The sequence below is a fragment of the Hyla sarda genome, chromosome 12 (assembly GCF_029499605.1).
Source record: "Hyla sarda isolate aHylSar1 chromosome 12, aHylSar1.hap1, whole genome shotgun sequence".
NCBI lineage: Eukaryota > Metazoa > Chordata > Amphibia > Anura > Hylidae > Hyla > Hyla sarda.
Genome location: NC_079200.1, coordinates 8,774,130 through 8,798,409, shown reverse-complemented (window position 1 = coordinate 8,798,409; position 24,280 = coordinate 8,774,130). Strand labels below are relative to the sequence as shown.

General features: G+C 45.9%; 1 protein-coding gene across 1 annotated transcript in view; it reads left to right on the top strand.

Annotated features, from left to right (window-relative positions):
* Positions 1-24,280, top strand: part of LOC130296498 (inactive phospholipase C-like protein 2) — a 109,044-nt gene that overhangs the window by 72,356 nt on the left and 12,408 nt on the right. The window contains exons 2-4 of the mRNA XM_056548081.1: positions 1,024-3,504; positions 6,496-6,699; positions 10,440-10,515. Coding sequence (XP_056404056.1) covers positions 1,024-3,504; positions 6,496-6,699; positions 10,440-10,515 — 2,761 coding nt within the window. The remainder of the gene's footprint in view (positions 1-1,023; positions 3,505-6,495; positions 6,700-10,439; positions 10,516-24,280) is intronic.

Below are 24,280 nucleotides of genomic sequence, written 5' to 3'. Positions count from 1 at the left end.
GCCCAGCATTGATTTCAATTAGAAATTAATCCAGATAAGGATTGGTTCACACTGCCGTTGCACTCTGAACCATTCAGTTTTTTGTTTTTTTTATGCCGGTAGTGTGAACAAGCTCTAATGTAAAATCTTCTATCTTCATATATAAAGTTATAAAATCTATTGCAAGTTCTTATTATGGCTTCATTTATATTCCCGTCATGGCTTATATATATGTAACCTGGGCAGATAGACTTGTAAGCTCATGAATACTTGATGCTTGTGAACATCCGAGTAGTCTGACTACTGTATTAATATCTAATATAGTGTTCACCAACGTGAGTCTCTTCAGCTGTTCTAAAACTACAAGTCCCAGCAGCGCCGACCTACCTGCTGCATCACCTCTTGTCCGTGCATTGATCCTATAATAGAGACGCTACCTTACATTGTATTGATACTGTGATGATACTGAAATGTCTCCTGAGAAGTGAACTCTACAGACCTTGGGGGCTTAATGTGACTTAAAAAAATAAGAAAAAAATCACTTACCGTTTTCTTTCAAAAATGTGTAAGACTAGGTTCACATTGACGTTGTCTTCCGTCCCGTTCTGGGTCCGTTCGGCTCTTCTTTTTCTTTTCTTTTTTTCTCAGCAGAACCCTAAAACGGATCTGAATACAACAGACACTGCCAAGTCCCGACAGACTTCATTCACTTAAAGGGGTACTCCTCCCCTAGACATCTTCTCCCCTAAGGATAGGGCATAAGATGTCTGACCCACTTTGGATAGGGGATAAGATATCTAGGGGCGGAGTACCCCTTTATATGGGGTCCGTCGGGGATCCGGTAGTTTATCAGAGAAAAAAAATAGTGCAAGCACTAATATTTTCTCCGATAAACTCCCATCGTTCCGACAGAATTGCTGACGGAACTCCGAATAGCGGAGTCCAGCGGCAATGTGAACGAGGCCTAATAGAAAATTAGGTATTGTTTAGATTTCTTTACGATACGTTACCTCTAATACTACCTCTTGTTCTTTTTTTTCCCAGGATGGATCCCGTCAGAAGCAGAAGAAGACGGTTTCATTCAGCACAATGCCCAACAACCGCAAAATCAACAGCACCGCCGCCTGCATCTCCTTCATGATGGAAGGGTGCGAAATGAAGAAAGTGCGCTCCAACTCCAGGATGTACAATCGCTTTTTCCTGTTAGATCCCGATATGCGTTTCCTGCGATGGGAGCCTTCCAAAAAAGATTCGGAGAAAGCCAAACTGGAGATCAAGACGATCCGTGAGGTCCGAGTAGGAAAGAAGACTCCAGTTTTGCGAAGCAACGGGCTGTCCGACCAGTTTCCCGAAGAATGTGCCTTTTCTATAATTTACGGGGAGAACTATGAATCTTTAGATCTTGTTGCCAGCACCGCTGAGGTGGTCAATACGTGGGTGATGGGGCTCAGGTATTTGGTTTCTTATGGAAAGCACACCCCGGATGTCCTAGGAGCCAATCAAACCAGTCTGAGGACTCTGTGGATCTCTTCTCTTTTCGAGATAGCAGATATAGAGAAGGGAGGACAGATTCCTTTGTCTCGAGCGATTCAGCTCATCAAGGGGCTTAACCCAGGTATGAAGACCTCAACGGTGGAACTAAAGTTTAAGGAACTGCAGAAAGTCAGTGAAAAATATGGGGGTAACATTACTTGTGATGGGTTTGTGGAAGCATACTGTGAACTGTGTACCAGGCCGGAGGTCTTCTTTTTACTAGTGCAATTTTCTAGCAATAAAGAGTATTTGGACTTAAAAGATCTCATGATCTTCATGGAGGTGGAACAAGGCATGGAAGAGGTCAACGAGAACACGTCTCTCGAAATCATCAATAAATATGAACCTTCCAAAGAAGGACGTGAAAAGGGTTACCTTACAATTGATGGCTTCACTCACTATCTCCTTTCTCCAGACTGTAATATCTTTGATCCCCACCATAAAGAGGTTTGTCAAGACATGACCAGACCCTTATCCCATTACTACATAAATTCTGCTCATAGTGCGTGTCAGATGGAAGACCACTACTGGGGAACTCTAGACATTAGTGGGTATATACATGCCCTTAAAATGGGTTGCCGCAGCATTGAACTTGTTGTCTGGGATGGCCCCGATAATGAGCCTCTTATATACCTTGGACTGTCTGTGGTATCACAGGTGGCTTTTCGTAGTGTCATAAGTGTCATAGACAAGTATGCATTTGAAGCATCAGACTACCCCCTGATTCTTTGCTTGGTGCTCCATTGCTCAGTTCGACAACAACGGATCATGGCACAGTGCTTGAAGAAGGTTCTTGGGGACAAAGTTTATAAAGAGCCACCTAGTATGGATGAAAACTACTTGCCATCCCCAGAACAACTTAAAGGAAAGATCTTAATAAAGGGTAAAAAGCTGCCCCCAGATAACTATGACTCCGAAGGAGATGTAACTGATGAAGATGAAGGGATGGAGATAGCCAGAAGATTGGCGCATGATGGCAGAGAACATGTCAATGGAACTGGCCTCCGAAAGCTGCGCCTTTGCAAAGAACTTTCAGATCTAGTAAGCTTGTGCCAGTCTGTACGGTTTAAGGACTTTGAAACATCCAAAAGGAGCCAAAAATACTGGCAAGTGTGCTCTTTCACTGAAGTGACTGCCAGTCGATTTGCCAATGAGTACCCCGAAGAATTTGTGAAGTACAACAAAAAGTTCCTTTCGAGGGTCTACCCAAGCTCAATGAGAATAGATTCTAGCAATATGAACCCTCAAGATTTCTGGAAATGTGGTTGTCAAATTGTGGCCATGAACTACCAAACCCCAGGACTCATGATGGACCTCAACACTGGGTGGTTCCGCCAGAATGGAAACTGTGGCTACGTCCTGCGCCCATCAATAATGAGGGAGGAAGTCTCGTATTTCAGTGCGAATGCTAAGGATTCCTTACCTGGCGTCTCGGCGCAACTCCTCCACCTCAAAATAATAAGCGGTCAGAACCTCCCGAAACCTAAAGGGTCAGGGGCAAAAGGAGATGTGGTGGAACCATACGTGTATGTAGAGATACACGGAATACCAGCTGACTGTGCAGAACACCGAACGAAGACCGTAACCCAAAACGGAGACAATCCCATCTTCGACGAGAGCTTTGAATTTCACATAAATCTTCCAGAGCTGGCGATCCTAAGGTTTGTGGTTCTCGATGATGACTATATCGGGGATGAGTTCATAGCCCAATATACGATCCCCTTTGAGTGTCTGCAGACTGGCTTTAGACATGTGCCATTACAGTCCCTGACTGGGGAGTTTCTCCAGAACACGACCTTGTTTGTACACATCGCCATTACCAACCGGCGAGGTGGCGGGAAGGCTCACAAAAGGGGACTGTCTGTGCGCAAGGGAAAAAAGGTGCGGGAATACACTTCAACTAAGACGACCGGCATCAAAGCCATAGATGAAGTATTCAGGATGGCCACTCAAGCTCTGCGGGAGGCTACTGATCTTCGGGAGAACGTCCAGGTAACCTGCGTACATGTTCATTTTATTTCTTTTTTTGAGCCATTATCACGTCTTTCATGAGCTGAATGAGGCCTTGGTTGTTCTTTGTACATCACAATGGACTTATATCTGCAAACATGTTTTCCCCGCTATACTCTCTTATTCTCCTTGTGTTACTTTCTTTCCTTTCTCCGGCTCCAACCTTTTAATTAAACATAAGCCGAATGGGTATTAAAATCTGGCTGTGCTCTCTATGAGTCTAATACAGAATTTCTGAAATACTCTTCTGTAATTACAACTTGAGTGAAACCCAAGCCTGTCCCAAGGTAACCTCTTCTGCTGCCGCCAGGTTATTCGTAGGGTATGGCACTCTGAGGTGCTTCTGGTTTTGGCTGTAATTACTGATCACAATGATGATTTAGATGTTCCAACTGCTCTATGTCTTACACAATGCCCCCGTTTAGAGTGCCTTTAAAGGGGTTATCCACCAAAAGGTCATTTTAGTACTTGCCTGCTAGACAGTAATGGACATGCTTAGGAAGGATCCACGCTTGTCTTTGGTATAAATGGAGTTGTGAGTCGACCATAATGTTGCTGCTTTCTTTTTGTGAACTGGCTATTTCCTGTTGAAGTTCCCTCCCTCCAACTACAAGACCCAGAATCACTTGTTAGAGTAAGGTCACTTTTCTTCCTTCCGTCTCCCCACCCATTGCAGCACACCTGAGCTGTCTTGCATGCTGTGCTATGCTTAAAACTACAATTCCCTGCAGCCCTGTGGAGAATGATCTCCCTCCCACCCAGCGGTCACTCTACCAGTTGAAGCACAGACAGGCTCCCTTTTAACACCTGACTAATGATGTAATGTCTCGGGTCGCACTGCAACCTGGGAAAAGCTTAGACAACACTCATTTTGTATGCTGCTAAAAATCAACATTGTACAAATTTCGGGTTTTACTAACTTCTCTTCTGAAAAAATCCCTAATCTTGATTAGTTAAAGGGGTACTCCATTGCTAAACATCTTATTCCCTATCCAAAGGATAGTGGGTAAGATGTCTGATTGTGGGGATTCGGCTGCTGGGATATGCCCTCTTATGACATCACACTATGCCCCCTCCCTTTATGTCTATGGGAGGGGGTGTGAGGGCCGTCATGCCCCCTACCATAGCGCAATGTAATGGAAAAAAGCGGAGGTGGCACCCGGTGCGGTGCAGGTCTTTAGCCAGTGTAGTTAGGTACCCGGGTGGGGGGTAGCGTATCCCTTGCCGGTGATGGTAGCTTGGTATGCAGGCCTGCATCGTGTGGATGGAGCCCAGGGTGGGTCCGTATGGAGAATGCAGAGGAATAGGAAAAAGCTGCGGTGGCGCTCCCAAGGAAGTAACACGAAGTCGTGGGTATTGGTATAAAGTAAAGATTTTTTTTTTTACAGCATAAAGAAATCAAAGAAAATAAATAAATAAAGCAAAACGCGTTTTCGGGAGTCACAGCTCCCTTTTTCAATTGCAGGTGGTGGCTGTATGGTAAGGTAACAGGTATAAGGGTTTAAATACGTATGAAAATGGTGCCAAAACCAGGTGAGCTGGTGACGTCATGTGGGATGGATCCAGAGGCCAGGTGTGGAACGGGCAATAAAGACCTACATTTTCAAACATTTTCAATAAAGGAGCATGAAAAACAACGTAAAACATGAAAAAATACATAGGTATAGTCTTTTACAGGAGTATTTAGGTGTTTAAACTGAACCGCGAGAAATGTCCACAGTGGCGACCAATCAGAGAGCTGCCGGTGTCCGTGGGACCAGTCAGGAGGCAGTAGGAGGAGGCTGTCATCGCTGTGCAGGGTTGCCGCGGTGGGTTCTGAATGGAGACGGACCTCTTGAAGCTGATTGGTCGCACGCTGTGGGATGGTATGGGGGTGACCAGTCAGGAACGTGCCGTACATAGCTGTGTACAGTTACGCTATCATAGGAGAAAAGTCTGTGTGGGGCTGTCATCCAAACATGGATATGGGGATAGTGGGCTGAATTCTGATTGGCTGTCCGTGATGTCGAGTGAGCCAATCAGAGGGGGGGGGGGGGGGGGGACGTATGAGTTCGGGTTGCAAGTCTTTGCCTCTGGTGGCAGTAAAATATCGTTCAAAGGTGCCAGCCAATCGCTGCTGGGCAGGTCCGGGCAGCGGCCAATCAAGGTTGAGACGTGTATATCCTCTTCGGATGATTCCTAGAGGCATCGGCGGAACCCACCGCGGCAACCCTGCACAGCGATGACAGCCTCCTCCTACTGCCTCCTGACTGGTCCCACGGACACCGGCAGCTCAGTGATTGGTCGCCACTATTGACATTTCTCCCGGTTCAGTTTAAACACCTAAATACTCCTGTAAAAGACTATACCTATGTATTTTTTCATGTTTTACGTGGTTTTTCATGCTCCTTTATTGAAAATGTTTGAAAATGTAGGTCTTTATTGCCCATTCCACACCTGGCCCCGGCATCCATCCCACATGACGTCACCAGCTCACCTGGTTTTGGCGCCATTGTCATACGTATTTAAACCCTTATACCTGTTACCTTACCATACAGCCTCCACCTGCAATTGAAAAAGGGAGCTGTGACTCCCGAAACGCGTCTTGCTTTATTTATTTATTTATTTTCTTTGATTTCTTTATGCTGCAAAAAATAAATTCTTTACTTTATACCAATACCCACGACTTCGGGTTACTTCCTTGGGAGCGCCAACGCAGCTTTTTCCTATTCCTCTGCATGCCCCCTACCATAGACATAAATGGAGGGGTCGTGGGGCAACGTCACAAGGGGGCGTGGCATGATGTAACTTCTGCTGCCACAGGAACTTAGAGTTCTAGACTGTTTAGAATGTCGGGTGCTGCAAGGAGATTGCCGAATCCTTTGGATAGGGGATAAGATGTCTAGGGGCGGAGTACCCCTTTAATGATGTTTTTCTTCTTGTTTCTTGTTAGTAGGAAATAAATAACTTCAGTTTCGCCTCCTTTTGATGCAGAACGCGTTGGTGTCTTTCAAAGAGCTTTGCGGCCTGACCCCGGCGGCCAACATGAAACAGTGTATACTCACCCTGTCAGCATGGCTCCTCAACAGCGATAGTCCGCTCACTGTGACCCTCAACCTTCGCTCCCAATATCCGCTCCTGGAGGCTCAAGGCCCTGTGCCAGATCTCCTAAAAAAAGTTCTCACCTCATACGAGGCGGTAAGTGTACAAGTAATGGGCGCAAAACTAGAGGATTATTAATCCCCTTAAGGACTCAGCCCATTTTGGCCTTAAGGACTAGTATGAGGACTTGTTTTTTGCGTGACCAGTTGCCCGTTGTAATGCCATCACTCACTTTACCATAAAATGTACGGCGCAACCAAAAAAATACTATTTGTGTGGGGAAATTAAAAAGAAAACCACAATTTTGGAAGGTTTCGTTTTCACGCCGTACAATTTACGGTAAAAATGACGTGTTCTTTATTCTTTGGGTCAATACGATTAAATTGATCCCCATGATTATATACTTTTCTATTACTGTTGCGCTTAAAAAAAAATCTCAAACTTTTTAACCAAATTAGTACGTTTAAAATCCCCCTATTTTGAAGACCTATAACTTTTTCATTTTTCCGTATAAGCGGCGGTATGAGGCCTCACTTTTTGCGCCGTGATCTGTACTTTTTATTGATACGATATTTGCATATATAAAACTTGTAATACATTTTTTATCAATTGTTCGGATATTTACACACGCGGCGATACCAAATATTCTTATAAAATTATTATTATTAATTTTTTTTTTTTACACTTTGAGGGTGAAATAGGGAAAATGGGACAATTTACATTTTTATTGGGGGAGGGGTTTTTTCACTTAAAAAAAAAAATGTTTTTACTTTTATTTTTACACTTTAAAGGGGTACTCCACCCCTAGACATCTTATCCCCTATCCAAAGGATAGGGGATAAGATGTCAGATCGCCGCGGTGCCGCTGCTGGGGAGTACCGGGAATCACAGCTGCGGCACCCCGCCATCATTACTGCACAGAGTGAGTTCGCTCTGCACGTAATGACGCGCAATACAGGGGCCGGAGCATCGTTACGTCACGGCTCCGCCCCTCCACCCCTTTCAATACAAGTCTATGGGAGGGGGCGCGGCAGTCGTCACGCCCCCTGCCATAGACTTGCATTAAGGGGACGGGGCGTGATGTCTCGAGGGGCGGAGCCATGACGTCACGCGGCTCCGTCCCCTGTATCGCCCGTCATTACGCACAGAGCAAACTCACTCTGTGCTGTAATGATAGCGGGGTGCCGCAGCACCGATCCCCGGGGTCCCCAGCAGCGGGACTGCGGCAATCTGACATCTTATCCCCTATCCTTTGGATAGGGGATAAGATGTCTAGGGGCGGAGTACCCCTTTAATAGTCCCCATAGGGGACTATTTATAGCAATCACTCGATTGCTAATACTGTTCAGTGCTATGTATAGGACATAGCACTGATCAGTGTTATCGTCATCGTCTGCTCGATCTCAGACCAGAGCAGAAGACGCCGGGAAGGCAGCGGAGGCAGGTGAGGGGACCTCCGTCTGCCGTTCTGGATGATCGGATCTCCGCGGCAGCGCTGCGGGCGATCTGATCATCCATTTTAGTGACTGCAGATCTTTTTTGGCCACGGAGAGCTCTTTCCCCCAGCCACTAGAGGCCGGGAGCATCTCTTCTTTCGGACTGACTGGTTGTGCATCAGCGTGTCCCAAAGTTAGTGACTCTCCCGGCCTCTAGTGACTGACAGATGTCTTCTATGCTGCTGCGGCCCTTGGGTGCGCCTCTTGTTTCGCTCATCTCTGCCACTAGGTGGCCTAGCTGCCTCGGGGATTAATATTTGGGTTTTGAGGTGTCCTGACCAATTCATCTTCAAAGTAAGACCCTGAATGTAGTCACGTGTAGTTTTGCACATCCCAGACTCCAGATGTCTTCAGGTGACACCCTATAACATTGGTTCCTTATGCTCTTTCATCGATGTCCTATAGTGAAGGTCATAGTCACCTGACTGATACCTACAGTATACGTGAGCTGAGTCAGCAGACAGAGCGCCCTGCCCCCACAGTGCGTGGAGCAGAGGGGGGTCCGTATTGTCACCATTGTCATGTATACAATATATAAGAGGCTGTAGAAGGCCGACTGCGTGGGATTCACATCTAGTCTTGTACCTTTTTGTTGCGATCAGAGATGGAGCGGTCAGAGCTCCACAATACGTGTGGGTTTGGGAACGGCACAGTTTGTGCACCAAATGTTCCATGGCCGCACATTATTATTAGAGCCGCGGATGGCTCTGGATTCTTTTGTATCCCACAGCGAACGAACCATATTTTCCATTTTGCGGTACTGCCGTTTGTGTGCACAACAATGTACAGACCATTAAAGGGGTACTCCGCTGGAAAACATTCTTCTTCTTCTTTTTTTTTTTTTTTAAATCAACTGGTGCCAGAAAGTTAAACAGATTTGTAAATGACTTCTATTTAAAAATCTTAATCCTTCCAGTACTTATCAGCTGCTGTATGCTCCACAGGAAGTTCTTTTCTTTTTGAATTTCCTTTCCAGTCTGACCACAGTGCTCTCTGCTGACACCTCTGTCCATGTCAGGAACTGTCCGGAGCAGGAGAGGTTGGCTATGGGGATTTTCTCCTACTCTGGACAGTTCCTGACATGAACAGAGGTGTCAGTAGAGAGCACTGTGGTCAGACTGGAAAGGAAATTCAAAAAGAAAAAGAACTTCCTGTGAAGCATACAGCAGCTGATAAGTACTGGAAGGATTAAGATTTTTAAATAGAAGTCATTTACAAATCTGTTTAACTTTCTGGCACCAGTTTATTTATAAAAAAAAATGTTTTCCAGTGGAAAGGCGTTCAAAAGGCGTGAAGCAGTGGCTGCAGTTCCTCATGATGTCACGCCTTGTCACGCCCCCTCCATTGATGTCTATGGGAGGGGGCGTGACTGTCGTCACGCCCCCTCCCATAAACATCAATGGAGAGGGACGTGGCATGACATCACGAGGGGGCGTGGCTGTGACACCGCGGCCACTGCTCCAAGCCTTCTGACCCGGATATTCAGAACGGCTGGGGCACAGGAAAAAGTTGAACGAGCTTCTGCTTATGGGGTCCGGTCCATGGGGGGGGGGGGGGGCGACTGCTCTTTTTTTTGGGGTTTATGTGAGCTTGTATTTAGAGATGAGCGAACTTACAGTAAATTCGATTCGTCACGAACTTCTCGGCTCGGCGGTTGCTGACTTTTCCTGCATAAATTAGTTCAGCTTTCCAGTGCTCCCGTGGGCTGGAAAAGGTGGATACAGTCCTAGGAGAGTCTTTCCTAGGACTGTATCCACCTTTTCCAGCCCACCGGAGCACCGAAAGCTGAACTAATTTATGCAGGATAAGTCATCAACTGCCGAGCCGAGAAGTTCGTGACAAATCGATTTTACTGTAAGTTCGCTCATCTCTACTTGTATTATCTCCAATCAAGGCCCAGACATGGACGTGTTCACACTAAAGCCAAGTTCACATGGCAGAATTTTTGCAGAAGATGCAGCCAGGAAACATTGGGCATTGAATATGCAGGCACTAGGACCGCTCGGAAATGGCAATGCATTTCCGAATGGATTCCACCCAAAGAATGGACAAGTCAATACTTTCAGCAGAGGCTGGAATCTGAATTTCAGCAGCAGATTTTTTTGCCGCGGAAATTCCGCACGCGTGCGCGGCGCAGCAGATTCCAATTGAAAACAATAGGACTCTTCTACAACGGAATTATTTTCATGTTGGTGACAACTAAGAAAAGTGCAAAAGAAGGAATTTCTGTATCTTTTCCAAACAAAAAAAAAAAAAAAGGTTCTGAACTTGATAAATTTTGCCACATTGTGCGATTGTGCCGGAGCGCTACGTCTGACTGTCGCTGTCTGTTCTTTTCAGTTCATACAGGCCAGCCGGACGCTGATCGAGACGTCGGATGCCGTGTACAGCAAAATCATTCAAGTGCAAAAAACAGGTAAGACGCCTTGTACAAAGGGCGGCCGCTCGCTGAGAGTCAGACACAAAAGGCTGAATACATCTTCTGTGCTCCGCTCTTCCTTCCAGTTTTCCCTACCGAATTGATTCTCGTTTCACACAATCTAAGGCAGTGAAGCTCCATTATGTGTCCTGCGCATCTACAATCTCTGTTTTATATTTTGTGTACCGTATATACTCGAGTATAAGCCGACCCAAATATAAGCCGAGGCCCCTAATTTCACGCCAAAAACCCAGGAAAAGTTATTGACTCGACTATAAGCCTAGGGTGGTAAAAACATCATCCCCCTCATGTCCTCATCACCTCCTGTCAATCTTTTCATCAGTGGTCTTCAACCAGCGGACCTCCAGATGTTTCAAAACTACAACTCCCAGCATGCCCGGACAGCCATCATCTGTCCGGGCATGCTGGGAGTTGTAGTTTTGAAACATCTGGAGATCCGCTGGTTGAAGACCACTGCTGCCTTCGTCATCATCCAGACCTCCCCCCCCCCCCCCCTTTAGTTTTCTACTTACCTCCCCTCGGTGGGAAGGAAGGGTGAGCTGGTCCGGGCCATCTATGCTGCAGGGACTATCCGGTAGGGAGGGTTAGTCATTCCGGGCTGTCCATCTTCACCGGGAGGCCCTCTTCTCCGCTCCGGGCCGGCCCCGGACTAGTGACGTTGCCTTGACGACGACTCACAGGGACGTTCATGCGCAGGGACGGACGTCCCTGTGTGTTGTCGTCAAGGCAACGTCACTAGTCCGGGGCCGGCCCGGAGCGGAGAAGAGGGCTTCCCGGTGAAGATGGACAGCCCGGAACGACTGACCCTCCCCACCGGACGGTCCCTGCGGCATAGATGGCCCGGACCAGCTCACCCTTCCTTCCCACCAAGGGGAGGTGAGTAGAAAACTAAAGGGGGGTCTGGATGATGACGAAGGCCGCAGTGGTCTTCAACCTGCAGACCTCCAGATGTTGCAATACTACAACTCCCAGCATGCCCGGACAGCTGATGGCTGTCCGGGCATGCTGGGAGTTGTAGTTTTGCAACATCTGGAGGTCCGCAGGTTGAAGACCACTGAGAAGGGATTGACAGGCGGAGAGTTCACTCGAGTATAAGCCGAGGGGGGCGTTTTCAGCACGAAAAATCGTGCTGAAAAATTGGGCTTATACTCGAGTATATACGGTAATTTTTTTTCTCAAGAAAAGATATATATATATATATATATATATATATATATATACACAATCCTATGTTCTTACTTGTAATTGGCGCCATTTTCTGACATGATCATCCTTCAGTTTCTGAAGATTGAGAGTGCGGGCAGCCATTCTACCTCAGCCCGTGTCCTTCTGAAGACTAAAGGATAGTATTGCGTTTCGTTAGACTAAAGGGCAACAAAAGGCTTCAGGAGTCTAATAGGTCGTGCAAGCTCCATTGGGTAAAAAATATATAAAAATATGTTAAAGGGGTACTCCACTGGCCTGCATTCAGAAGTAAATGTTCCGAAAGCTGTTTTTGCACTGTGGGGGTCGGCCACGCCCCTTGTGATGTCATGGTCACGCGCCCTCAATGCAAGTCAGTGGGAGGGGGCGTGACTGCGTCACGCCCCCTCCCACTGACTTGCATTGAGGGGGCGCGACCATGACATCACAAGGGGCGTGGCCGACCCCCCACAACTCGAAAACAGTGTTCGGAACATTTACTTCCGAATGCTGGCCAGTGGAGTACCCCTTTAAGTAGCCCCGCTTTAGAAGGATGGAAGCTTACTCTCTAGTGTCTAGTTGGAGGTAAGTTATATATGAAAAGAAAAAGCTGACCGTGGTGGCGCTATCCTTGGGCCGTTACCAAGGGCAACACAATGACCGTTTTCACTTGGTAGATTGCCCACATACCTGGACGTGTTGGGCTCAACACCTTTTTGCGCATGAAGTGGTGTCGTTGCGTGGCAGCCAGGACCCGGTGCCGTAGATGCACGGAGTTCGCCTACCGTAGCGTTGTGCGCCCCTAGGAAAAACGTCTTTTTACCTCTCCGTTCGAGCTATTTCCTACCCCACCAGCCTCTATTGATAGATCTCTCCCTATTTGGATCAATTAAAGGGGTACTCTGCTGGAAAACATTTTTTTTTTTTTTTTATTTTTTTTTTTTTTAATCATCTGGTACCAGAAATTTAAGTTAAACAGATTTGTAAATTACTTCTATTTAAAAAATCTTAACCCTTCCAGTACTTATCAGATGCTGTATCCTCCACAGGAAGTTGTGTAGTTATTTCCAGTCTGACCACAGTGTGCTCTCTGCTGACACCTCTGTCCATTTTAGGAACTGTCCAGAGCAGAAACAAATCCCCCATAGCAAACCTCTCCTGCTCTGGACAGTACCTGACATGAACAGAGGCGGCAGCAGAGAGCACTGTGGTCAGACTGGAAATAACTACACAACTTCCTGTGGAGCGTACAGCAGCTGATAAGTACTGGAAGGTTTAAGATTTTTAAATAGAAGTAATTTACAAACCTGTTTAACTTTCTGGCACCAGTTGATTTAAATGTTTTTTTTTTTACCAGAGTGCCCCTTTAAGGCTGTCAGGGCTGGGAGAATCCACCTGGGACCGCTAGACCAGTCCTCCAGGCTCGCTTCTTTAACTATTCTTTGCTCTGTTCATGTCTTGCGAGCTACAATGTTTTGAGAAGATTTTACCCCAAATCCTCAATGTAGCTGAGATGGCTGATCCGAGAGTAAGGCGTCCGTCCCCTGCAGCTCACTCTGAAGGTCACAGAGCTGACTAGTGACTCAGGGCTCTGTAGACAGATGGCAGCGGTTCTGACTTTATTCTGTGGATAAGATGTTGACACCCTCAGGTTACAGGAAATAAGAGATAGGAAAGAGATTTTCTTAAGAAAGTTGTCTTGGCAGACAGGAGAAGACGATTTAGTAAGCGCCCCCTCCCCTTAACTCTCTCCACCCCGGTCCCTGTACACAGATTTAACGTGTTGAGGCAGTGCTTGACAAATACCAGGTCGCCATGGTGACTAAGAATTTCGTTTTTGTGCCTAGATTTTTCATTTTTTCTTTCTTTTTAAAGGGGGTTATCCAGGAATGAGGAGACACATGAGGTTTATGAGGGGGGCACTAATGATCGTGACACATGAAGGCATATGAGGGGGACAATAATGAATGTGACACGAGGGGACACATGATATTGACACAGGGTAGAGATTAGGGAACACTAATGACTGTGACACAGGGAGAGATGAGGGGACACTAATGACTGTGACACAGGGAGAGATGAGGGGACACTAATGACTGTGACACAGGGAGAGATTAGGGAACACTAATGACTGTGACACAGGGAGAGATTAGGGAACACTGATGACTGTGACACAGGGAGAGATTAGGGGACACTAATGACTGTGACACAGGGAGAGATTAGGGAACACTAATGACTGTGACACAGGGAGAGATTAGGGAACACTAATGACTGTGACACAGGGAGAGATTAGGGAACACTAATGACTGTGACACAGGGAGAGATTAGGGGACACTAATGACTGTGACACAGGGAGAGATTAGGGGACACTAATGACTGTGACACAGGGAGAGATGAGGGAACACTAATGACTGTGACACGGGGAGAGATTAGGGAACACTAATGACTGTGACACAGGGAGAGATTAGGGGACACTAATGACTGTGACACAGGGAGAGATTAGGGGATGCTAATGACTGTGGCACAGGGAGAGATTAGGGAACACTAATGACTGTGACACAGGGAGAGAGATGAGGGGACACTAATGACTGTGACACGGAGAGATTAGGGAACACTAATGACTGTGACACAGGGAGAGATGAGAGGACACTAATGACTGTGACACAGGAGAGGTGAGGGAACACCAATGACTGTGACACAGGGAGAGATTAGAGAACACTAATGACTGTGACACAGGGAGAGATTAGGGAACACTAATGACTGTGACACAGGGAGAGATTAGGGGACAGTAATGACTGTGACACAGGGAGAAATTAGGGGAAGCTAATGATCGTGATACATGAGGGAAGATGTGGGGGGCACTAATGATTGTGACATTAAGGGAGGGGGGCACTAATGATCCTGACACATGAAGGGAGATTTGGGGGCACTAATGATCGTGACACATGAGGTGAGATGAGGGGACAATAATGATTGTGACACATGAGGAGGACACAAATGATATTGACACAGGGTAGAGATGAGGGGACACTAATGACTGACACAGAGATAGATGAGGGGACACTATTGACTGTGACACAGGGAGAGATGAGGGGACAATAATGACTGTGACACGGAGAGATGAGGGGACACTAATGACTGACACAGGGAGAGATGAGGGGACACTAATGACTGACACAGGAGAGATGAGGGGACACTAATGACTGTGACACAGGGAGAAATGAGGGGACACTAATGACTGTGACACAGGGAGAAATGAGGGGACACTAATGACTGTGACACAGGGAGAAATGAGGGGACACTAATGACTGTGACACAGGGAGAGATGAGGGGACACTAATGACTGTGACACAGGGAGAGGTGAGGGGACACTATTGACTGTGACATAGGGAGAAATAAGGGGACACTATTGACTGTGACACAGGGAGAAATGAGGGGACACTAATGACTGTGACACAGGGAGAAATGAGGGGACACTATTGACTGTGACACAGGGAGAGATGAGGGGACACTAATGACTGACACAGGGAGAGGTGAGGGGACACTAATGACTGTGACATAGGGAGAAATAAGGGGACACTATTGACTGTGACACAGGGAGAAATGAGGGGACACTAATGACTGTGACACAGGGAGAAATGAGGGGACACTATTGACTGTGACACAGGGAGAGATGAGGGGACACTAATGACTGTGACACAGGGAGAAATGAGGGGACACTAATGACTGTGACACAGGGAGAGATGAGGGGACACTAATGACTGTGACACAGGGAGAAATGAGGGGACATTAATGACTGTGACACAGGGAGAGATGAGGGGACACTAATGACTGTGACACAGGGAGAGATGAGGGGACACTAATGACTGTGACAGAGAGAGAGATGAGGGGACACTAATGACTGTGACACGGAGAAATGAGGGGACACTAATGACTGTGACACAGGGAGAGATGAGGGGACACTAATGACTGTGACACAGGGAGAGGTGAGGGGACACTATTGACTGTGACATAGGGAGAAATAAGGGGACACTATTGACTGTGACACAGGGAGAAATGAGGGGACACTAATGACTGTGACACAGGGAGAAATGAGGGGACACTATTGACTGTGACACAGGGAGAGATGAGGGGACACTAATGACTGTGACACAGGGAGAGGTGAGGGGACACTATTGACTGTGACACAGGGAGAAATGAGGGGACACTAATGACTGTGACACAGGGAGAAATGAGGGGACACTATTGACTGTGACACAGGGAGAGATGAGGGGACACTAATGACTGTGACACAGGGAGAAATGAGGGGACACTAATGACTGTGACACAGGGAGAGATGAGGGGACACTAATGACTGTGACACAGGGAGAAATGAGGGGACATTAATGACTGTGACACAGGGAGAGATGGGACAGTGCTGTAGTTCCCATAGCTGCTCACCTCATCAGAGAGGGCGCTCCGGGATGAATTGATAAAAGCACAAATGTCGATATCATTAACGCTCATTGGTCGCCAGCCGTTGGGGGGGGGGATTGGCGGTGTCCCGATGACTGAAGCGGTGACCGCCCGTCATGTGTGTAGCCAACTCTCAGGATTACAGCTCCTCTCTGTACGGTAATTATTATGGGATTGTCTTTCAGCGCTCCTGTCTCTCCCGCCGGCCCGGACGCTATTACACTACAATAGAGGACGCACTTATTGTGCATTTCGGTATTACAGCAATTTTCTGCCGAATTAATAATATGTTCTCTGAGATCCAGTCAGGAATGGGCACATGGGCTACTAGGCATTGTATGCGGCAGCTTCAATAGGCGGCCACGTATTCCTGGGGGGAGGGGGGATTTATTACTATTTCTTTTTTTGTGCAGTTTTAAATTTTTAACAGGGTTTCCCAACCAGGGTGCCTCCAGCTGTTGCAAAACTACAACTCCCAGCATGCTGGGAGTTGTAGTTTTGCAACAGCTGGAGGCACCCTGGCTGGAAAAAAATAAAACTGGGTTAAAATATAAACAGACTTGCACAGTCTGAAAAATAAAACTTCTATAAAAATATAGCATCTAATATGTATGCACAGTACTCCAACGTGAGCGTGCGTGTGTAGTTTATGGCCAATATAGTATTTAATGTACAACACAAATAGAGAAACACGGCCGCACATCCACCATTTGTATGTTGATCTATTCGCTTCTCAGCATAATTTCAAAAACTAACAGGTTGTTATTATACATTTTGATCAAAAAGTACAAGCCCACTCGCCACGTCAAGGCCACCTATTTAGAGTGGGTCCCTAACCCAACATTGGCGTAACGCCGGGCGGTGACCACTGCCTCCGAGACACCAAGCCCACAGGGGGAATGACAGATCGAAATACAAATGGTGGATGTGCGGCCATGTTCCTCTATTTGTAGTCTCTCCCTTCTTCCATGGCCAGCGCTCCACTCCACTCCACTCCACTCCACTCCGCCGAGGCGTTATTAATCAGCAGGAGACTCCATAAGTGTTTCCTCCTAACATTCTCCAGCCCTCTGGCAGGGAGCACATGGTAGGTGGTCACACTGGTGTGGTGCTCTGTGGCGGCCATTGTTACTGTGATGCTTTGTCTGTGGGGTGTTGTGACCCGGAGCCAGGGGCTTGGTTGGGCAGCAGTGGGGCTACCGGGCCACTGGGTCATTCCCCCTGTGGGCTTGGTGTCTCGGAGGCAGTGGTTGCCGCCCGGCGCTACGCCAGTGTTGAGCTACGCCAGGTATGTTGTGACCATTGCACCCAGGGCCTAGACAGTAAGTGGACCCTGTCTGGAGTCATGTGGGTCTCCTGCAGAGCAATTATCTGGGGGTTAAAGGGGTACTCCGGTGGAAAACTTTTTTTTAAATTAACTGGCTCCAGAAAGTTAAACAGATTTGTAAATTACTTCTATTAAAAAATCTTAATCTTTCAAGTACTTATTAGCTGCTGAATACTACAGAGGAAATTATTTTCTTTTTGGAACACAGTGCTCTCTGCTGACATCATGAGCACAGTGCTCTCTGCTGACATCTCTGTCCATTTTAGGAACTGTCCAGAGCAGCATATGTTTGCTATGGGGATTTTCTCCTACTCTGGACAGTTGTTAAAATGGACAGAGATGTCAGCAGAGAGCACTGTGTTCCAAAAAGAGAAGAATTTCCTCTGTTGCATTCAGCAGCTAATAAGTACTGGAAGGATTAAGATTTTTTTTAATAGAAGTAATTTACAAATCTGTTTAACTTTCTGGCACCAATTTATAAAAAAAGAAAAATGTTTCCACTGGAGTACCCCTTTAAGTCTACGCATCTGTGTAAAGACAAACAGCCTCTTTTTAAGTGACACAAGACCCTTCACATTCCACTAAATTAAAGATGCCAAACTTCAATATCAGCAGGGGCAGACAATATGGAGGCAGCGACAGCATATAAACCAGTAAACACTAGCGACAAAAATAAAGAGAACATTACACATGAGTTAAAGGGGTACTTTAACAAACTGTTCCGAAAGCTGGAGAAGGCAGCTTGTTATGCCATAGCACTGCCCCCTCATGACATCATGCCCCGCCTCCTCAATGCAAGTCTATGGGAGGGGGCGTGACGGCTGTCACGCCCCCTCCCATAGACTTGCATTGAGGTGCGGGGCGTGACATCATGAGGGGGCGGGGCTATGATGTCACAAGCACCCGGCGCCGACTCCAGCGTTCCAAATGCTGAGCAGCGGAGTACCTCTTTAAATAGCAAAATGAGCAGATACCAATGAGGACCTATGAACCAGTGTACCTTCCAGATAACAAAAAGGACAAACTAACAGTGAAGAACAACATACAGAGAGATTCTGTGGTTATGGCTCCATCTAGTGGGGAGATGGAAATGCATGTAAGGACGTGCTTCACAAACTAAGTAAAAAGAAGAAAAGGAGCCAAGGGGGAAAGAAGCTGAAAAAAGGAGGAAAAGGGATGACAAAGGGATAGAAGAAAAGAGAAGAAGAGGAGGAAAGCATGAGCAGTCTGCATCTTATGACAGAAAGCGTCAGCTTGGTTTCAGGCCTAGTGGCCCGACCGAACACTGCAAGACTAAAAGATTTTTTTAAATAATATATAGATAATAAAATGAAAAATTTGAAACAATATTACCAAAAATTCCTAAATACGTTTAACATAAAACATATTCTAAACAATAGGTAATTTCCTGATGACACATTAACACGGTCGGGTGCATTACTGAGGTTTGCCCGACCGAACACTGGAAAATTACACGATTTTTAGATTTTTTTAAATTATAATATATAGATAATAAAATGAAAAATTAGAAACAATGTAACTAAAAATTCCTATATATGTTAAACATGAACCATAGTTTAAACAATAGGTGATTTCCTGATGACACATTTACACGGTCGGGTGCATTACTGAGGTTTGCCCGACCGAACACTGGAAAATTACAAGATTTTTTTAATTTTATTTTTTTAAATAATATATAGATAATAAAATGAAAAATTAGAAACAATGTTACTAAAAATTCCTATATATGTTTAACATAAAACATAGTTTAAACAATAGGTGATTTCCTGATGACACATTAACACGGTCGGGTGCATTACTGAGGTTTACCCAACCGAACACTGGAAAATTACAAGATTTTTTTAATTTTATTTTTTTAAATAATATATAGATAATAAAATGAAAAATTAGAAACAATGTTACTAAAAATTCCTATATATGTTTAACATAAAACATAGTTTAAACAACAGGTAATTTCCTGATTACACATTAACACAGTCGGGTGCATTACTGAGGTTTGACCGACCGAAGTCACCGAACACTGGAAAATTACAAGATTTTAAATTTGAAAAAAAAAATAATATATAGATAATAAAATGAAAAATTTGAAACAATGTTACTAAAAATTCCTATATATGTTTAACATAAAACATAGTTTAAACAACAGGTAATTTCCTGATGACACATTAACACAGTCGGGTGTATTACTGAGGTTTGACCGACCGAACACTGGAAAATTACAAGATTTTTAATTTTTTTTAAAATAATATATAGATAATAAAATGAAAAATGAGAAACAATGTTACTAAAAATTCCTATATATGTTTAACATAAAACATAGTTTAAACAATAGGTAATTTCCTGATGACACATTAACACGGTCGGGTGTGTTGCTGAGGTTTTTTTCCGATAACCGGTTCCCTTTTAAATCCGATTTTTGTGCCGCCCGTCGCTCCTCCTGACTATTTCACATCTTTTCATACGCCAGCCGCAGAGAAGATGCAGATGTTTACGGAAACTTATCAATATCCATTAATAGATTGCCTGTCATTATGCAATTACTCTCCCCTCCATCTTGCCTTCTCCTCGGCAGCCAGTAATTACACCGATTATCCCGATGACTGTGCGGAGGGATCAAGTGTACACAAGAATGCGCTGTGCTCCTCCAGACTTAACCCTTCTCCTCGGATGAAGCTTCAAGAATAGAGACGCCGCACGTTCTTATACAGCATTGTCTTCCAAACGGCGTGCCTCCAGCTGTTGCAAAACTACAACTCCTAGCATTCCCGGACAGCCAACGGCTGTCCGGGCATGCTGGGAGTTGTAGTTTTGCAACAGCTGTAGGCACACCATTTGGAAAACACTGCCTTAGGGTACGTTCACACGAGCGGATGCCCAGCGCGTATTACGCTGTGGATCTGCTGCTGAAAGACTACTGTATGCTGCCTTTACAGGTGCCTGCTCGGAGCAGCAATCCGCCGCTACGAGCAGACACACAGCGATGTGAGAGTTGCCGTGCACATGCGCAGTATACTCGCACATCGCAGCAGCTCTCGGCCAAGCTCATAGAGCAGGGGAAGCGGCCACGTTGTGTGCGAGTACACCGCGCATGCGCAGCGACTCTCACATCGCTTCAGTTTGTCTGCTTGTAGCGGCGTATTACCGCTCTGAGCTGGAACCTATAAAGGCAGCATACAGCGGTCCTTCAGTGGTGGATCCGCAACGTAATACACGCTGGGGGTCCGCTCGTGTGAACGTACCCTTAGAGGACGCAGAGCATAAATACACACCCTCTCGACCCGAGACTTTTACGCACATTTACACCCTGGTGGGTTAACTATCTATAACGCAAGCGCAGGAGCCGCTATGAGCCCTCCGGGACCTCGCGCTGATGCCCGCCCGTTAACCCTTTTAGATGGCATGATCAATAAGGATCACAGCATCGAAAGTATGTGCGGGGCTTTGAAAAGAATCATCGGACCCCCCACTATCACGCTGCAGCAGGGGGTCCGATTAATCTTTGCAAAGCAAAGATGGCAGCCAAAGGTCGCCTCACCTGCTCCATGCCGCTCTTGGGGTATCCTCTTGTATAGTCTGTATTCATCTGTATCCACCTGGCAGGCTGGACAAGTGGATTGCAGATATAGCTGATCAGTGCTATGCCATTGCTTAGCACTGAATAGTCATAGTGATAGAGTGATTGCTATTTATATTGCCCTGTGGGCACTATAAAAAGAAAAAAAAATATATACATATACACACACATATACATATTAAAATAAAAAAATTATATATACACACACACACACACACATATATATATATATATATATATATATATATATATATACACACACACCCATTTCCTCTTTTACAAAAAAGTAATAAAAGGTGACACCAGTAGATAGAGAAGACAATAGATTAATATCACAGCTCAGCCTCCCCCTCCTCTTAAAAGGTCACAGAAAATGCCCAATGGCATCTCCAAGTTATTTGAATGGGACAGCTCCTGTATTTTGTTGCCACCATAAAGATTTTAGTAGTACGTACCTGCCAGAACTGGGTATTTCGTGCTGAATTTCCTTCTCTAAACTACACATCCCATAATTCCATAGTTTGTAAGTATGAGGTCACTTTCCTCCCTCCCACACGTCAGCCACCCCACCCATTTAAACCCACCTGTGATCCCTTCACTGCAATAGACCATTGTTTTCTAATCAGGGTGCCTACAGCTGTTGCAAAATGATCTCTCTCTCCCACCCAGCGGTCGCCCACCCTATTGAAGCAGGACAGACTCCCTCTAATCACCTGACTAGTGATGTCATGTCTCGACGCACTGCAACCTGGGAAATCCAGAGACATGAGTGATTTTGTATGCTGATAAAAATAATATTGGGGCGATAATCACAGAAGAATTGTGAGAAAACCGTCACACACAGGTACAGCAGACACTATATTATGGACGACACTAACTTTACAGCCCCTGTAGAATAGTCAAATAAAAAAAAATTCCTGGAATATAAATTATAAATTAAAACCAGAAAACTACACTGTGCAAAAAAATTGACAGGAATGGAGGGGGCGAGGTGTGATGTCACAAGGGGGCGTGGCCGTGACCTCACAACCACTGCTGCAGGAACCCGGTGTTTGTTTAGAATGCGGGGGGGTTGGGGGTGCCCAGGAGCAAGACCCCCTTTTTTGGATAGGGGATAAGATGTCTAGCAGTGAAGTACACCTTTAAAGTCAATGGAAGCTTCAGGAGAGAAAAAACCCCTGCTGACCACAGCTTGGAGAAACCCGCAGTGCAGCACATGTAGCGTGCCCATGACTAGTCGTATACCGTTCTTACCTTGGACTGACTTGCTATAGACGTAATATGAATACTCCTAGTGGAATAGGAGGTGCACTCTGTATTCGTGGATCAGGGCAGCATATCGCTAGGCCGGGGAATTTCTTAATATGTGATGGAGAAGCAGTGAATTATGGGTACAGCAATACTTTCCTGTTATGAATATTTGATACCTTGCTTATAATAGCCAAGAAATGAGTGTTCAGTGTGATGAATACTGAGAGGGAAGCGGCGGCCTGAAACGTGACTGCGCGGCCTCCAGTCTCTCGCTTGTCAGAACAGTTTAGAGAATCATTTATCCGATTTCTCTCTCGGCCGCCAATAGTCACAGCGCGGGAGAGATCAGCATCGTAATGATCTGCGCGAGACGTGCACAAGCATCTGCGGATGTAGCGACCGCTCCGGCATCGGAGAACGACCTCTCTGCCGTCATTGTAGTTCACCGTGGTTCCCTTAAAGGGGTACTCCGCTGCCCCAGCATTTGGAAAATTTTGTGGGGGCTGCGGGGGTTGTGATGTCACGGCCACGCCCCCTCAATGCAAGTCTATGGGAGGGGGCGTGGCGTCCGCCACGCCCCCTCCCCTAGACTTGCATTGAGGGTGTGTGGCCGTGATGTCACAACCCCCCGCAGCCCGCACCCAGCGTTTGGAACAAAATGTTCAGAACGCCGGGGCAGTGGAGTACCCCTTTAAAGGATTCTTCTTCTTGTGGGGCTACTCGCGCACAGTGTCCAAGGGAATCTGTCATATCACAATAACGCTTCTATATGTTCCTCACTTGCTCATGCAGATTCTTTCCATGTCTTTTTTATGTGTCTAGCTTCTGTATTTGGCTCACAAATCCCTCTGTTCTGCTGCTCACTCATTCTGACATCCGCTACTCAGGAAGGGGCGTGTCCAAGGCACAGATTTCTGAGCCCGCCCTCACTCACCATGCATTCACTTCCTCCCTGAGTCTGCTGTGCTGTGCCGGGTCTCTTCATCCAATCACTGCAGGCTGCTCTGTAACCCCTTCCTCTCTGTTTTCATGCTGCAGTCTGATAGGACAGGAGTGAGCACAGAGGAGTTCTAGTCCCGCCCTCACTTCCTGGACTTTGTCCCGGTCTGTGCTTCAGCTGAGACAAAGATGATGCTGCAGCCGGACAGGATTATGTTCTGGATGGTATGGGGACCCCTAGTGGTCTTTTTTATATAAGCCATGATTTCTATAAAAAGGAGAGAACATTATAATATGAATTATATTAGAAAGGTTAATGTTATGTCAAGATGTTCAATGTATAAAAAGTCTGATAGTGCCAATTTAACCCCTTCAGGGTCTGACCAATTTTAACACACCATTTTTTTTTTCACCATTGATGGCAATGCGTATCCGAGTGGATTAGCCTAAAGCATTCTTCCACGGCGGAAATTCTGCGGTTTTTCCCGTTGCAGCAGAATCCCATTGAAGACCACCAGAATTTTGGAGCGGCATTCTGCTTGGAAATTGTGTAGTGTGAACGCGCCCCACTACACAATCTTTTGTGACTGTCTGGTATAAGATACTACGGGTATCAGAAATCTGGGTCGGCTGCCGTGCGCCACTGTGCAAAAAATACGTAGAAGGGGATGCGGCAACAAATCAGACCCAGAGGTCGGAGCCACCCCATATCCAAGCAATATTCCATCATTTTATAAGACGGGATACCCCTTTAAGGTCACTTCCTGATTTGTCTCCTTCCGATGCTTAACCCTTGGTGAAGCAAAATACTGTACATTCCGCTCCCTGTGTCCCCGATAATATTTTGCAGGTCTGTGTTTTACTTAAAGGAGTACTCCGGTGAATAAAAAAAATAAAATAAACAATTCTAATCAACTGGTGCCAGAAAGTTATACAGATTTGTAAATTACTTCTAAATTAAAAAAAAATGTAATCCTTCCAGTACTTATCAG